The 14,862-nt window shown below is 45.4% G+C and overlaps 1 protein-coding gene across 3 annotated transcripts in view; it reads right to left on the bottom strand.

The window, feature by feature from the left end:
- Bsn (bassoon presynaptic cytomatrix protein) overlaps window positions 1–14,862 on the bottom strand; it is an 86,872-nt gene that overhangs the window by 32,024 nt on the left and 39,986 nt on the right. For 2 of the 3 annotated variants that reach the window (XM_074059645.1, XM_074059644.1), the window contains exon 2: window positions 9,867–10,275. In XM_074059645.1, coding sequence (XP_073915746.1) covers window positions 9,867–10,275 — 409 coding nt within the window. The remainder of the gene's footprint in view (window positions 1–9,866; window positions 10,276–14,862) is intronic. The other variant, XM_074059646.1, reaches the window with a different exon arrangement.

Below are 14,862 nucleotides of genomic sequence, written 5' to 3'. Positions count from 1 at the left end.
AGATTAAGCTGGGGGACTTTCCTAGGCTGTTCTGAGGTGAATGGTTCTGCCAGACACTTTTATCAAGTCAACCCTTCTTGCCAGCAAGGAAGCCCATCTGCCATCTCAGAGGATTGGTAGGAACCTCCATGAACACCCTGCACCACAGCCCAGTAGAGGCCTGGTAGCAGTAAGGATGGAAAGGCTCAGTGTAGTATGCAGGGACAATAAGTGGCTTGAGAAGCAGGGGGAAGCAGAGGCTCTGTAGGTGCCCTGCCCAATCAGCCAGGAGCCTGCTGGGAGTTTGGAATGGCAGGGCCCTGTGGGCTCTGTAGCTCTGAGAGGACTTTCTTCTAAAGAAGAATCTTTCCTGGAGCTCCCTTACTTAAACTGTTTAATGTTCAGAATGGCAGCTACAGAGTCCACCAAGGGTCCAGAGGCTTGGAGACCAGGCAGAGGGGCTCTGTGAACCTTAATTTGAAAGAGCAGCTGTGAGCAATCTGTCTGCAGTAGTCATGCCCTGCTGCTCATTCCATGGAATCTGTAGTGTGGGGGTAAGGGCAGTTCTGAGAAGGGCTTCTATATCTTCCCTCCCCACAGGGACACTGGTAGCCTGAGAGCTACCACCCTGTGTCTCAGCCCCTGAAGATGGGACACAGCCTTGCTTGCCATTTCTGGTCCCACAGGATGCTCCCAGTCACTGTCAGAGAGGCTGCCAGAAAGCTTTGAGGGCCCTAGCAGTAATAGTTTCTCTCCCACCATGCCCCCCAGCAAAGAAGGAGGGCAAAAGATGTATGTCATTTAGTGTTCTTTCCTATGGAGAGCAGCCACTACCTTCTGAGCTCCAACCCTCCCTGGGAGAGCAGGCATTCAGTGTCAGATCACTCAGCACCGAGATCACACCTGATGCTACATTCATGCTTTCCATTTTGGTACAAATTGAAATATCACAAAAACAGCTCATAAAAGAGCCCTCCCTGCTGTGCCAAACCCAGAAGTTCCTGGGAGGACCTCACTGGCCAATGTATTCCATCACTTTCTAGGCTATGAGTCATTGGCCAGGTCTCAACAGGAGGCACAAACTTCCTATAGCCCCTGGGCAGTAAGAAGAGACCAGAGGGAGGGAGTCAGAGCTGGCCTGGCCCTCATCCTCCCACAGCAATGGAAACATCACCCACCCCACCCAATAGCTATTGTCCCAAATTCACCAACAGTCTGCTTCACCTGTCACTTGGATGACTCCAGGCTTTAGAAGCAGGCACCATAGGGTTCTAGGGACACACTGATCCACAGCTGGACCAGCCAGGCATAGCCCACAGGCAACTTTGCCAATTCAGGGATCTGAGAGAGTCCTTGAGAACTTGCCCCAGATTAGGAGCAGAATCTAATGGCTTCATGAGGCTGGAAGGTCTCACAGACCTAGAACTCCATAAAGGGAAGAAACTCTTATTTCCTTGCTGATCCCTGGGTACATCTTCCTCTCCACCAATCCATATCCTTCAAACTCCTTCCACACTGCTCTGGATGGCCTCCCTAATTTGGCAGGTCTGTCCACTATGTCCTGTAACATAACCTGTTATGTTATAACCAGTCAGCTCTCTTACACTATTCTTGGTATGCAGTCCCACTCTCTAGGAGAGGCTACCTTGTCTCAGCCTCTCTTAAAATTCCCAGTACCCTTAGAGCTCATTCCCTGGCTTTCCCACCCTTCTCCTCTCCTGGCTTTTCCTGCCATCTAGGGCCCTTCATCCTAGCCTCTCCTTAAGACCTGGTCCTTGCCTCCCAGGCTTCTACTGAACTGACTCTCACTTTCTATAGACCACCCAACCTCCTTTGGGGCTAACCCACCTGACACCTCAAAGATCACTGAGTGAATGGTACATTTAAGCTCAGTATATTTCATTATTTGTAAAAATTACCTAAAATAACCTTAAATAAATACTGAATTCTAGTTAATGATATGCTTGCTGAAGTGATTAGTGGGAAGTATGGTGGTATCTGAAATCCACCTCCACCCTGCCCCTACTAGGAGTTGAACTCACATTCTTGTGCTTGCTAGGCAGGCACTCTACCACTTCAGCTACACCCCTAGCTCCTGAAATTCAACAAAGATAGATAGTTGGACAGGCAAAGGGACAGGATACACAGAAGGATGGATATGTGTGATAAAGCCAGGAGAATAATCAGTTAATTATAGACTCAGGTGGTAGATTTGTGGGTGTTCCTTGAACAATTCTTTCAACTTTTCTGTAGGTTTGATTTTTTTTCATAATGCAATACTGAGGGGAAAAAATGTCCATCTGATTGTTCTGTGTTGCTCTTTTAATGGGTATATTTTTGTTGTTGAATTTTAAGACTTATCTGTATCTTATAGATATGAATTCCTTATTAGATATATGATTTACAAATATTTTCTTCCATTCTGTAGGTTGACTTTTTACTCTGTTGATAGTACTTTTTGATATACAGCTTAAATTGTCCTGAAGTCCAATTTGTCAATTTTTTTCTTTTGACTGTGCCTTTGGTGTCATAACTAAGAAATCACTGCCTGATCCAATGTTATGAAAGTTTTACCCTACATTTTCTTATAAGGGTTTTATAAGTTTTAGCTCTTATGTTTAGATATTTGATCTGCTTTAGGTTAATTTTTTATGTATGGTTGGAATTAGGTAAGGATCTAATTTATTCTTTTGTATGTCGATATCCAGCTTGCCCAGCACCTTTTGTGTTTTCCCCATTGAAAGGTCTTGATACTCCTGTCAAAAATCATTTGAGATGATCTAACCAATTTATAATATAAGCCTAATCAGAACTATCACTATGAATGCCCCCCGTATAATGAATATATCCTAATAAAAAATTTTATAATAAAAAAGCCATTTGACCTTGGGGATATAGTTCTGTGGTAGGGCACTTGCCTAGCATGCACAAGGCCCTGAGGTTCCCAGAATCACAAAAAAAATCATTTGAGTCATGCGCCAGTGGCTTACCTGTAACCCTAGCTACTCAGAAGGCAGAGATCGGAATATCAAGGTTTGAAGCCAGCTTGGGCAAATAGTTCGTGAGACCCTATATTGAAAATAACCAACACATGCACACAAAAAAGGCTGGTGGAGTGGTTCAAGTGGTAGAGTGTCTGCCTAGCAAGTGTGAAGCCATGAGTTCAAACTTCAGTACCACAAAAACAAAAAAAGTCATTTAAGGGTAAAGTAATGGATCATGTAGCACTTGCCTAGAAAAGCAAAAGGCCCAGAGTACAAATTCCAGTACTGCAAAAATCAGATGAACACATATGTTAGTGCTTATTTCTGTATTATCTATTCTATTCCATTGGTCTATATGTCTGACTTTATGTCAGTACCAAACTTTCTTTTTATTACTATAGCTTTGTAGTATGCTTTGAGATTAGGATATATAAGCCATCCAACTTTGGTCTTTTCAGGATTGTTTTGGCTTTTTGAGGGTCCTTTGAGACTCTATCAGAGGGGTGGTTTTAAATGCATATCTGGGGCTAAAGGCATGGCTCAAGCAGTAGAGCACATGTCTAATAAGCATAAAAGCCTGAGTTCAAGCCCCAGAACCACCAAAATAAATAAACAAACAAATAAATGCACATCTGGCCTTCCCACTGCTATCTTCCAAAACCCTTAAGATGGTATCTGAATACCTCAGTAGGCCCAGCAGAATCTGGTCTCTGGTCCTGGCTTATGGTACTCCTGCTGTCCTGGACCTAGCTCTACAGCCTGATGTCTCCTTCTTGCAGAATCCTCCAAGAGTCTTGTCTCAGAATCACACCAATGTATCTCCATTTCCCCCTAGTCTTGCTTGGTCTTGACTCCCAGGTATGGTTGTGTGTTCACTTGTGTGGTTGGTTGCTGGTGGAAGGGCTGCCTCATACACTGGCCAGAAGACTTCAAAGGGCAGAGCAGCATTTCTGCTTTACTTCTGCCTGCTTCCCCTGTGTCTAGGACAGTTCATGGCTTATCACAAGGGCTCAAAAAGCATTTGTGGATCTAGGTGCCAGTGGCTCACGCCTGTAATTCTAACTACTCAGGAGGATGGTGGTTCAAAGCCAGCCCCAGGCCAATAGTTCAAGAGACCCTATCTAAAAAATACTCAACACAAAAAAAAAAAAAAAAGAAAAAAAATACTCAATACAAAAAAAGGCTGGCAGAGTGGCTCTAGTGGTATAGCACCTGCCTAGCAAGCATGACACCCTGAGTTCAAAACCCCAGTACTAGACTTAAAAAAAAAAAGCATTTGTAAGAGGGAAAGAAGGGCCAGAAGAAGGGAGAGGGCCACTCTCTGACAGACTGGAAAAAGCAGGTCTTTCCAAAGCCTGGGAAGAAGAAATAGTACAAACAGAAAAACCAACAGGTTACCAGCCAGTGACTGATTATCTTATCAAGACTTCCTTGTTCTCTGTCTCCTCCTCCCTCTGGCTTTTCCTTTCACCTCCCTTTCCTGTCTTTCCTCTCTTGTGCTTTCTCCCCGTTCTTCCCACCACCATTTATTTCTTTTTCTCTTCCATCTTTACTCCGTTCTTTTCATTTTGTTTCCTTTGCCCTCACATATAAAAATAAGAGTTTTAGGAATACAATTCCACATTTTCTATTCCAGGTTAATTTCACATTCATTCTCAACTGAACATATACCTCTCTTTTGTGGTTAAAGAGCTCCATGCGTAATGATTCCAGTCATGAAAAAGCCTCCATTCCACAACATTTGTCTCTTCCTCATGTCCCCAGTGACTCTGGCCTCTAATCTACAGTGGTCCAAGAAAGTACCCCAAGGTCCTGTCTCCTGGGAACATGGTCAGGCTGGGGAAATGTACTAGCAGCAGGACTGACAGAGTTTGGAGGGCATTTCTCTACTGACTGAAAGTTTGTTTGGGTCAAAGTAGCTACTATAAGGAAAGCTTCCCAAGGACTAGACATAGATAGAAGGCTCCCCTGATGGACCGGCCACCTGGAAGTCCACTTCCACTTTATTTGGGGGATGGGCAAAGGAAGGTTGGACACATGTGAAGTTCCTCCTCTTGTCCTGGTAAGGAGGAGAAGACATTTGTCTCTCTTCAGCACACTGGCATCCTTCTAACACCTGCTCCTCATTCCTATCCCATCCAAGTGACAGTGTGGCCAGAAGGGGGCAGAGCACAGGGGAAAGGCTTCTGGCTACAGTACAGGGATCAGTGCTAACTCACAGCACCACCCCCAAGCCATCTGGTGCTCTGGTCCTTACCGGAAATGAGTGGGATGCAGGCAGTAGAGTTGAGGCTCAGAGCCATTGCATCGGCTCCTTCTCCATACCACCCACTTGAGTAACTGCCTAGGCTGAAGGCTTGCCATTGGGATAGGGGTAAGGGATGTGGTGAGTTAAACAGCCCTGGCTTGATCTCAACAAAGTCATGGCCAGGAACACACAAGGTCAAGATCATGCTCACTCTTCAATAGTTTTCTTAAGAGGGGCTCATAAGTGAGTGACTACAGCAAGGAGGATGTATGCGTGTGTGTGGGGGTGTGTTAAATGGGTTTGTTGGACCTGGCAGGCCAGAAATGGGGTGGCAGCCCCATTCTGTTGCTCCCTCTGAAGTGGAATGTGAACCTCTCAGTCACAGGTCGAAGCCTCCCTTTAGGTGGTGCTCTGGGAGGATTCAACTGATCTGACTAGAAGCCTGGGCATGCCTCTACACAGTACTCACTCCTGGAATGCTGCTTAGAAGTCAGGCCAGAATGTACTGTGGGAGCTGCTCTGAGTGGGCACAGAGGCTTTGTGACCTATATAATTGGGTTGTGCCACCTCAGTCCAGTACTCACATTCACCTGCATCTCACTGTTAGCCTCACTGGCCACGCTACCTTGTTTTCCCACCCTCTGCTCAGCTGGTACATGCCCATGACTTGTTTCCTCCCCATAACTACCAGAATAGAGGCCTGACAAGGGCAACCAGGGCCTCTTTCCTATAGTAGAAAGGAGTGGCAGGCCAAATACAAGTCACTAAAGAGTGCAGAGATGGACAGGCCTAAGCAGGCATGGGGCAACAGCAAAGCCACTGATGTCAGTCCCTGGACTCCTGCTTCTTTTCTGAGAAATTTGACATTTAGGAATTTTACAGTAGCTGTCCAAAACACACATCAATGGGCTGGCAGAATGGCTCAAGTAGTAAGAGCGCCTGCCTAGCAAGCATGAGGCTCTGAGTTCAAACCCCAGTGGGGGAAGAAAAAGGCAAAACACACATCAAAGAAAGGAAAGCCATATTCCTACCTCTCCCTATCAATGAGTACTGAATGCTAAAACCTCTGGTCTCCTAGGGTCAGTGCACTGTCAGAGGGAAGGTCTCTTGTGGGTGGTGAGAGATGTATAGACCCCAAAAAGAAATGCTCTAGTCTCTTCCTATGGTTTCAAATAGATGAAATGATTTACCTGCCCTGAACTATAGAAATCCAGGAAAAAAAGTCTTCCACCAATCACTGGTTTGTTCCAAAACAGCCTCATTCAGGAAAAAAAAAAAAGTGGATCATAGATTGGAGTCCCTGGGAAAAAACTGGACACCTTGCCATTGGTTGAGTCCCTGGCTCTTTTGCTCCAGAATGATCCAGAATAAGCTAAATTCATAAGACTCAGTCTCTAGTTCTATAAACAGGGAGCATGCTCTGAGCTTCTCCCCCATCTTCTATGCAGTATCAATGTGCTTCATGGACCTAAAAATCCAGCAAAATACATGGCAGGCCTTCTCTACTCCACAAAGCCTCCAGAGCTGACCAACATGGGAATGGGCAGAAAGAAAGATGAGTGCCATGTCTGTGTGAGCATAGTCAGCTAACTTTAATGGGACTAACAGGAGAAGCTTTGGCCAACTGACCAGAAAAACAGTGATTCCAGATCTCAGACACTGCTTTGGGACAGATAAGGTTGGCTGGTCTACCTGTGTGTGGATTTCAACTCCAGACCTAGTCTGCGGCTCTGCATTACCTGCTAAAGTAATAAGATCTTGACAGATATCATGAGACACAAAAACAAAACTACTGAATCATTGTGACCATAGACCAGTAGTGGCCACTTCTTGCCCTTCATTCTGTTCATTGATCCCCATACAGCCTATTCTTTATGACAGTTCTATCCCACTCCTGATCTGTGCAGTAGCTTGAGTCACACCCCAACCAGCAAGTCTCCACTCATGATACATATGAGAAATGTTCCATTTTCCATGGTTACATATCTAAAGATCCAAGAGCACCTTCATTAGTGGTCTCAGAAAGGTCCTGAGACCCTCCATGTCACTTGTGTGGCCCTTGTCCCTCTCTGGGACTGCCAGACCCCCCACTGTCCATTGTGAAACAATGCATCCTAGTGACATACCCAGGGCTCGGCATTACCATCCTAGCAGTTCCAGGTATACTCCCCATCCCAGACAGGGTCCCCATAATACTCCCCGGTGACTACTGCCTGCGGTGCATCTATGCTGGGAATGGAAGAAACCCTGCCCTTTTCTACTCCAATTGGGCCACTCCTGGAAAGTAACTGAAAAAAAGGAAGTGAGTGCTATAACTGAGTTTCCTGGAAAAGGCTACTGTTCCTTGCTACCCATACCTGATTTCAGAACCAGCCTTTTACACATGTGCAAACCTCAAACCAGACAAACAGCCCAGAGACACCATTGTAATCCTAGAAAAGCCTTCTTGGCCAACATAACATCAAGTTAGAGGTATCCAGAATATATGTTTTCTCCTAGGACAGATATAACATCATGTGTGAATAAAACCTGAAAAGTTGTTTTCTCATCACTTGGAAGTGTGACGAGGGAGGTGAATCTGCTGTTTGCAAAGTGAAAAAGGGCAATGGCACTGATTTGAGAGTTATGATTTGTCAGTCCTCAGAAAAATATGCTAAGGGTTACTTTCTCTTAATGGGAACACCACTGAAAGCCAGCTCTGGTGAAGCAGATTCTGCATGGAGGCTCCAACAGAATAAAGCATCCAAAGGTGTGAACCTGCTAAACAGACTTGGTCGGCATTTCCCAAACTGGGTGCTATGGAACACAAGTCCCTACCATGCTCTGTGAAAGCAAGTCTGAGAAAGGCTTCTGACTACAGCATTGTCTTGGAGCTCTTGATGCCCCTGAGGATGTTGAAACCCTTGAGAAGTATCAGCAAAGAACCACTTAATTTGTCCACCCTAGCATCTGTTTAAAGTACTTGGCTAAGTAATCTACTCTCTGACAAATACTGTGAATCCTCAGTAAGTTTGAGGCCCCCTTTTCTACTGGCCCTGAGGCTCAGCTTCCTCACAGCACAATGAGGCAGATGGACTGAGTGTCTCCAAGGCCCTCCTACTCTGATGTTTTTCCAGGCACAGCCAGAGGCTGGCTCCCTTCCCATCTCACCAAAGGTCCTGAGTTTGAAGGAGCCTAAAGGCAGAGGCTGTGATATAGTAAGGAATGCCCACTAGAAGGCTCATGTCACCATGTGTAGTATTCCTTGATCCCCACTTACCCCACGAGGGGGGCTGTAGCATAAGTGAGCATCTCAGGAAGTCTAGAACCCTGATAGGTGAGACCAACACAAGAAGCAAATGCTCCACAGAGACATGGCCACCCACCAAGCCTTCCTGCTTATGTGAGACCAGGTGCTTCTGGATTCTCAGTAGTGGAAACACACAGGTGAGCTTTCCTGGCCTTGACCACACTGTTTTCAATACTGAGCACCACTTACCTAACTCATAAGAGCATAGATGGGCCTACTTCTAATCACAGATGCAATAATCACGAGCATGCACGCCTCCTCAGGAAGCCTCCACACTCCAGGAGCAACTCCAAACGCACTTAGTCATCTCCACACACCAACAGATCCTTCCTCAGAATCTCACACTTACCTCTTGCAAACCACACATCCCACACCCACAGCACCTCACAGCATATATAGACCCTGACCTGTGAATAATTATTCTCACTTAGCCCCCTTCCACATGGCCCAAACAGCTCCAGCTGCTGATAATCCCAGAGGCACCCCTGCCTGCGCCTGCAGTCAGCCACTCTCCATCCTGTCCAAGGGAGTAGCTTTTGGGGAGAAGCAGAGGTTTCTAGGGTCATCCCAGGGGAGTGGAAGGAAACCAGCAAACCTACCCAACCCATTTCAAATGAATGGCTCCAGATCAGCCAGTACCCGGCACCCAGGCTCCAGGTCACCAAAGAGAGCCCCCAAGGGCTTGGCTAGGCAACACACTGCAATGCAATACATCCTGAACAAAGCCAGGATGGGGACCTACAGTCCTCTGAGGCACAAAAGAGGCCAAACTCATGGAAACAGTCCTATTGTCCCTCTTGGTGAGAACAGGGCATTGTCACCCTTTGTGAATGGTTGGCCCCCAACTAACTGGAATTGAAACTCAGAGAAGAAGCTTCCCAGATCCCTGCTGGAAGGCAGTTTCTTGTCTCCCCTAAAAGCTTGCTCTCTGCACCAGCATCTCCCTCTAGGTCTCACTATTAAGGAGAGAGGTAGGCCCAGGGCCAGACAAATCTTCCTCCCTTTGGCCCTCTGGCTGCCCATAGCACTCTCCGAAGAGCTACCATTGGGAGAAGTTGTCCGTAAGACTATCTTTGGCCCTCTTCAAGGCCTTTTTTCCAGGCCCAACTTAGACCAGGAAAGAAAATATCTTCTACTCTGGGACTGTACCTAAGCTTTTAAGGTGTAGGAATCCCTCAAGAGATCTGCAGCCAGGCCTTATCCTCTGATACCACATCACGGAGCCAGGATACCACCATACCAGAAGATGCATCAGATGCTGGTGGCTGAGGGAAATGACCATGGGAAGAGAGTTGGTAAAAGAGAACCAGGGAGACATGGTAATGAGACAATGGGTAAATGAGGAGTCGAGGCAAAGAGTAGTTACCTGGGTGAGATGAGGGTTGGGGTTGAATCCACACTGGTTGCAGACCTTGTTGTGACACTGGGTGCAGGTGTTGAAGTTTGGCTGGCTGGGAGTCGATGTGAGGTCCGAGGTCTTGCATATGGGACACAGGGTACTGCTAGGAAGGGGAGCAATCTGGGGGACAGAGTAGGGTGATGTGGGAGTGCTGCCTCTGTCCGGTGACACGGAGGGGGACCGCCCTGATCTCTGCGTCCTGTTGTCTACCTGAAGCGTCCTGCGGGGACCATCAGCCTCCTGGCCTGCTGGGCCCTGTGCCCTTGTTTCCTGGGGGCTCTCGCAGCCAGGAGCAATAGTGGAAGCTTGCTTTGGGATTGGGGAAGCTGCTCTCTGGCTACCCAGGGGCTCCTTGGGGTCCAGTCTCCGGGAAACACTGAAATGACATTGAAAATGACTGTGTTAGAGACACATCTTAGAGAAGCAGTCTTCAGAAGTCTCTACCAAGCTTAGTGATCCCCTCCACACACGACCTATCACCTCCATCCTTCTCCTGCCCAGCAGCATTGTCATAGCCACCTTTTGCTGTACCCTGCGCCAAACCATGGCAAGCATCTCCCACTTGAACCTTCAGTGCCAGGCCACATGGTAGGATCATGATTGACCCTTTTACATCCTGATAAAGAGCAGATTCTGATTCAGTAGATCTAGGGTAGAGTCTGCATTTTTTAAGAAACCCCAGGTAATGCCAATATCCTGGTCTGTTTGTTCACAGGGAACTTTCCTCCTGGAAACCCTTCAGCAACCCTGATGCCAGATCAAATCAATGTAAGACAGAATGAAGTGTTACCTCTATTGATGTGCGGCTGGGTGTTGTTTGAGATCTAGTCCTTGAGAAACCACTGAGGTAGGCTCAATGTGCCTGACCCCCTATGTCCATCCCAACCTGGCCTGGATGCAGAGGAGCTAGAAAAGTTGAGTAGTTCCACGAGGTAGAAGGGAAATATTCAGGTTAAAATTCAATCCCCTGTATTCCTTTTCCTTTGACAAAACTTCAGTATATTCATGCCAATTTTCCTCTTTTTTCAATTTGTAAGAAACTCAGCACAAGAAACAAAAGACAATGCTTAATATTGCTTCCCAGAACTTCTGTATTTGCTTTGGTTTGTATTCACATGTGTGGTTACTGGCAGCCAGGAAAGATGCAGGCTTGCTGAGAGCCACTGCAGAGGCCCAGCTGCAGCTGCTTGTGAAGGAGACTACCCTTGCACCCTACTGCCCAACAGCCCCCCAATTATTTGAAGTCTGACTGACAGAGAGGATTCTAAGTTTACTCCCCTTTGCTGAAGGCCATCTGCTTGCCAAAAAGATTCAGGATCCAGCTGATCGGCTATCCATTTCAGAGGGGAGATGAGTAGCCCACAGGAGACCTAATCTAAGATACTCTTTCTCCTTTCTGAGTAACTAGAGGTTGAAAGACATATCCTTGACTTAATAAAGACTCTTCTGGAAAAAAGAAGCACTATTAAATGTCCACCAAATATTCCTTTCATCAATGACCAATAGCATACACCTAACTATCCAAATCTGCCCCTTTCTTCAATGAGACACCCAGAGTTCGAGTCTAACCCTCTCTGGGCTGTTTTTGCCACCATATGTGAGGCTAGGATAGTGGTGGCCACAGTATCTCTTGCCCACATTCAGAACCTGGGCTCCTGTAGAATCTTTCAGTAGACTAATTTCTAGGTATCCTAAAGAAGTATTTCCCCTGTGGCTAAATTTTCATTTTTCACTGAAATTATTTGTAACTAGAATTTTAAAACAGCCCTTGAAAGCTAATCAGAGGCCCTTTATAACATGTAACTGGGCTATGACCCTCCCACTCCAGGTTGTGCAGGGCCTTGAGAAATTTAGCAATTTCTACTCTACTGGTAAGTGACAGGCAATCTGCTGTGTATACGGTGACTTATAAATTCAATATTGTATCACACTGTAGTCTTTCTGGAGACATTTTATCCAGATCCAGTGCCTGGCACAAACTGAGTGCTCAATTTGTATTTCCTGAATAGATGGACTGTATGCACATGATGGCTCAAAACGGTAAAATATGGTCCAAAATGTTTTAGAGTGCCATGCCAGGCACTCAGATCTTCTCTGGATCTGACTTCATGCCAAATAAAACTGTAGAAACAATACTGGGGTCCTCCTGGGCTGCTGGCCAAACCCAAGACCCACCACATAGAATGTTCTGTTGACAATAACAGTGGTAATGTTGACTGAGACCTCACTTAAAGCCACCTGTTACATACTAACTCCTCTAAGCCTCCCAGCAAATTCATGGCATAGGATTCATTTTGCAGCAAATGTAAGTGAAGTAACTTGCAAGTAGTCAGGCTGGGATTCCAATATATAGGCCCCCAGTTCATAATCGTAACTGCTATCCCACACATAGTATGACATAGTGTGACTGTAGAAGGGTGAGAAATACTGCAATTTGGGTTCATTGGATTCTTCCCTAGGAAGAGGTCTTTGTTTATTTTGCTCCCCACTGCATACCCAGGACCCAGAAAGCAGCCCCATAGTTAGCACTAGGTATATACTCAATAAACATGTCAAAATGAACCAAAGATGTGTGAACAGATAATGAGCTCACAGTGTAGGGCTGAGCTAGGGCAGTGACATCATCTAGTTATAACCACTTCACCTGGAGCTTGCTCAGTAACTAAGAGACTTACAGAAAAAATTTACTCTAATAACATTAAGGCTTTCAGTTATGCACATTTACTGACCCCTGGATTAATTCCAGGTCCTGTAACAGGTATTGATGGCAGAAGGAATCATATCTCTTACAGTGTCACCAGGTGTTCATCATACTGTTATTCTTTACATTGTATACATATTTTATAAGTTTTCTTATAGTCTTTATAATCACCTATTTAATATTTAGTTACAATAAATTTTTAAAAAATCAAATCAGATGGGACATGGTGACATCATGTATCCCTAATGTGATTGACGCACTGAAAAGGACCCAATGAAGCTTCTGTGGTAACCTTAACAAAAATTCATAACCCCAACGGTATCATGAGAAAACACAAGACATTCTTATGTCAATTCTTATCATGAGAAAGTATAAGGCAACAAATGGAAAGTGTCAATGTCATGAAAGACAATGAATGATTGAGGAACTGTCATAGACTGAGGGGGATAAAAGACACATGACAGCTGAACATAATGTGGACCTCAAATTGGATTCTGCAACAGAAAAAGAACATCAGGGGAAAACTGATGAAATTTGAATAATGTTTACAGTTTAGTTAATAACACTGTGCCAATGTCAATTTCCTGGTTTCAGTAACTGTACTGTGCTTGTGTAAGTTGATATCATTAGGGTAAAATAAGCAAAGGAAATATATAACTCTGCACTGTTTTTATAACTTTTTCTGAAGTCTAAAAATATCCCAATATAAAAAAATTATTTTAAAAAATAAAAATACAGCTCTTTACACACACACACACACACAAAAAATCAAATCAGATAGGGACCCAATCCTCTGGGAGCCTTAGTCTAGAGAAGAAACAGATGTGCAAACAAATCACTACAAGACACACTCCTGCACATGCCAGGAGAGGCTGAGGAGACATCTACACTAGGTCTTAAGGGATAGGTTATTCTCCCTAAGGTAGAAGGGCAAACTAGACAGAGGGACATAACAAAGTCTCAGAAGCAGATCAGAGCAGGCTCAGTCTGGGTGGCCATGCAAGGCCAGCATGGCAAATGTTGTTGCTATTCCCAGCACCTAGAATAGCTTTGGGAAATAATGTGTGTTGAATTACCTGAATTAATTGGGAAGCTCAAAGTGAAAATGGGGAGGGCCAGAATAGCAGAGCCCCTAAGATTTCTAAATAGGGGAGTGTTTAAGCTCTGGGTCAAGGAGAGGTAGGTAGTGGATGTGTAAATGCAGTGAAGATAAGGCAATAGTCCAGGAGACAGTCCATGGGATGAGAAGGAGTAAAGGTATAGCAGGGGGCTTTTAACTGAGATGAGAAAGAAGCCAATCAGTGGGTAGAGAGTGTAAAAGCAAAATCACAAGATTGGACTTGGTTGGGTTGAAGGGGGGGCAGGCATCAGAAGAGAGGGCACAGTTTGGCCCTCTCAATTAAGATAAGTATAGGGGTTTTTTGTGGTATTGGGGCTTTAACTCAGGGCCTGCACCTTGAACCACAATACCATCCTTTTTTTTTTTTTTAATAGTTTGCTTTTCTTTCTTCCTTCCTTCCTTCCTTTCTTCCTTCCTTTTACCATCCCTTTTTTTGTGATGGGTTTTTTCAAGATAGGGTCTCGTGAACTATTTGTCTGGGGCTGACTTTGAACTGAGATCTTCCTGATTTCTGCCTCCTAGGTAGATAGGATTCTAGGTATGAGCCAGCAGCACCATGCTTCTAGGTTTTTTTATCTGGGAGAGTCAAGGGTTCAATTCACAGGCAATTCTCAGGACAGAGATCACCCAGAGAGCAGTGGTCCAAGAAAGATAGGGAAAACCACTGTTCATGGGAACAGAGAAAATCTCAGAAACAGTGCAGAGATGAAGGTTAGAGAAGCTCTCATAAGGGGGAGCATCCAACAATGCCATGAACTATGATGAGTCTAAATACCTGAAGGTGAGAACTTGCAGAAGAAAAAGGCTACACTTGTAAGGGTCATACAGTGAATGTCCAAGCTCTTCCCCCAGCTCAGTCCAACTTCCTCTTCTGTTGAACACAGGGCCCATCATGGTTCAGGGTTTAGGGCTCAAGGTTCACAACTATCTGGACACAAATCCCAAGGGAGCCCAGGAATTAGGAATAGCCTGAGGAGGTTAGCCTTCTAGGAGGCCCTCCTTAAAGGGCACACATGAAAGTCTTCAACAAAATATAGCTGCTGGCAGGAGAAAGAAGGAAACAAAGAAAAGGAGAGGGAAGTGTCCACATGCAGGACCTAGTCCTGTCTTGGGAAGGCCTGGTCTCGTAATCTCATGGATTA

The sequence above is a fragment of the Castor canadensis genome, chromosome 17 (assembly GCF_047511655.1).
Source record: "Castor canadensis chromosome 17, mCasCan1.hap1v2, whole genome shotgun sequence".
NCBI classification, from domain to species: domain Eukaryota; kingdom Metazoa; phylum Chordata; class Mammalia; order Rodentia; family Castoridae; genus Castor; species Castor canadensis.
Note: the sequence above shows the minus strand (reverse complement) of the source record. Positions and strands in the feature narration are given on the sequence as shown.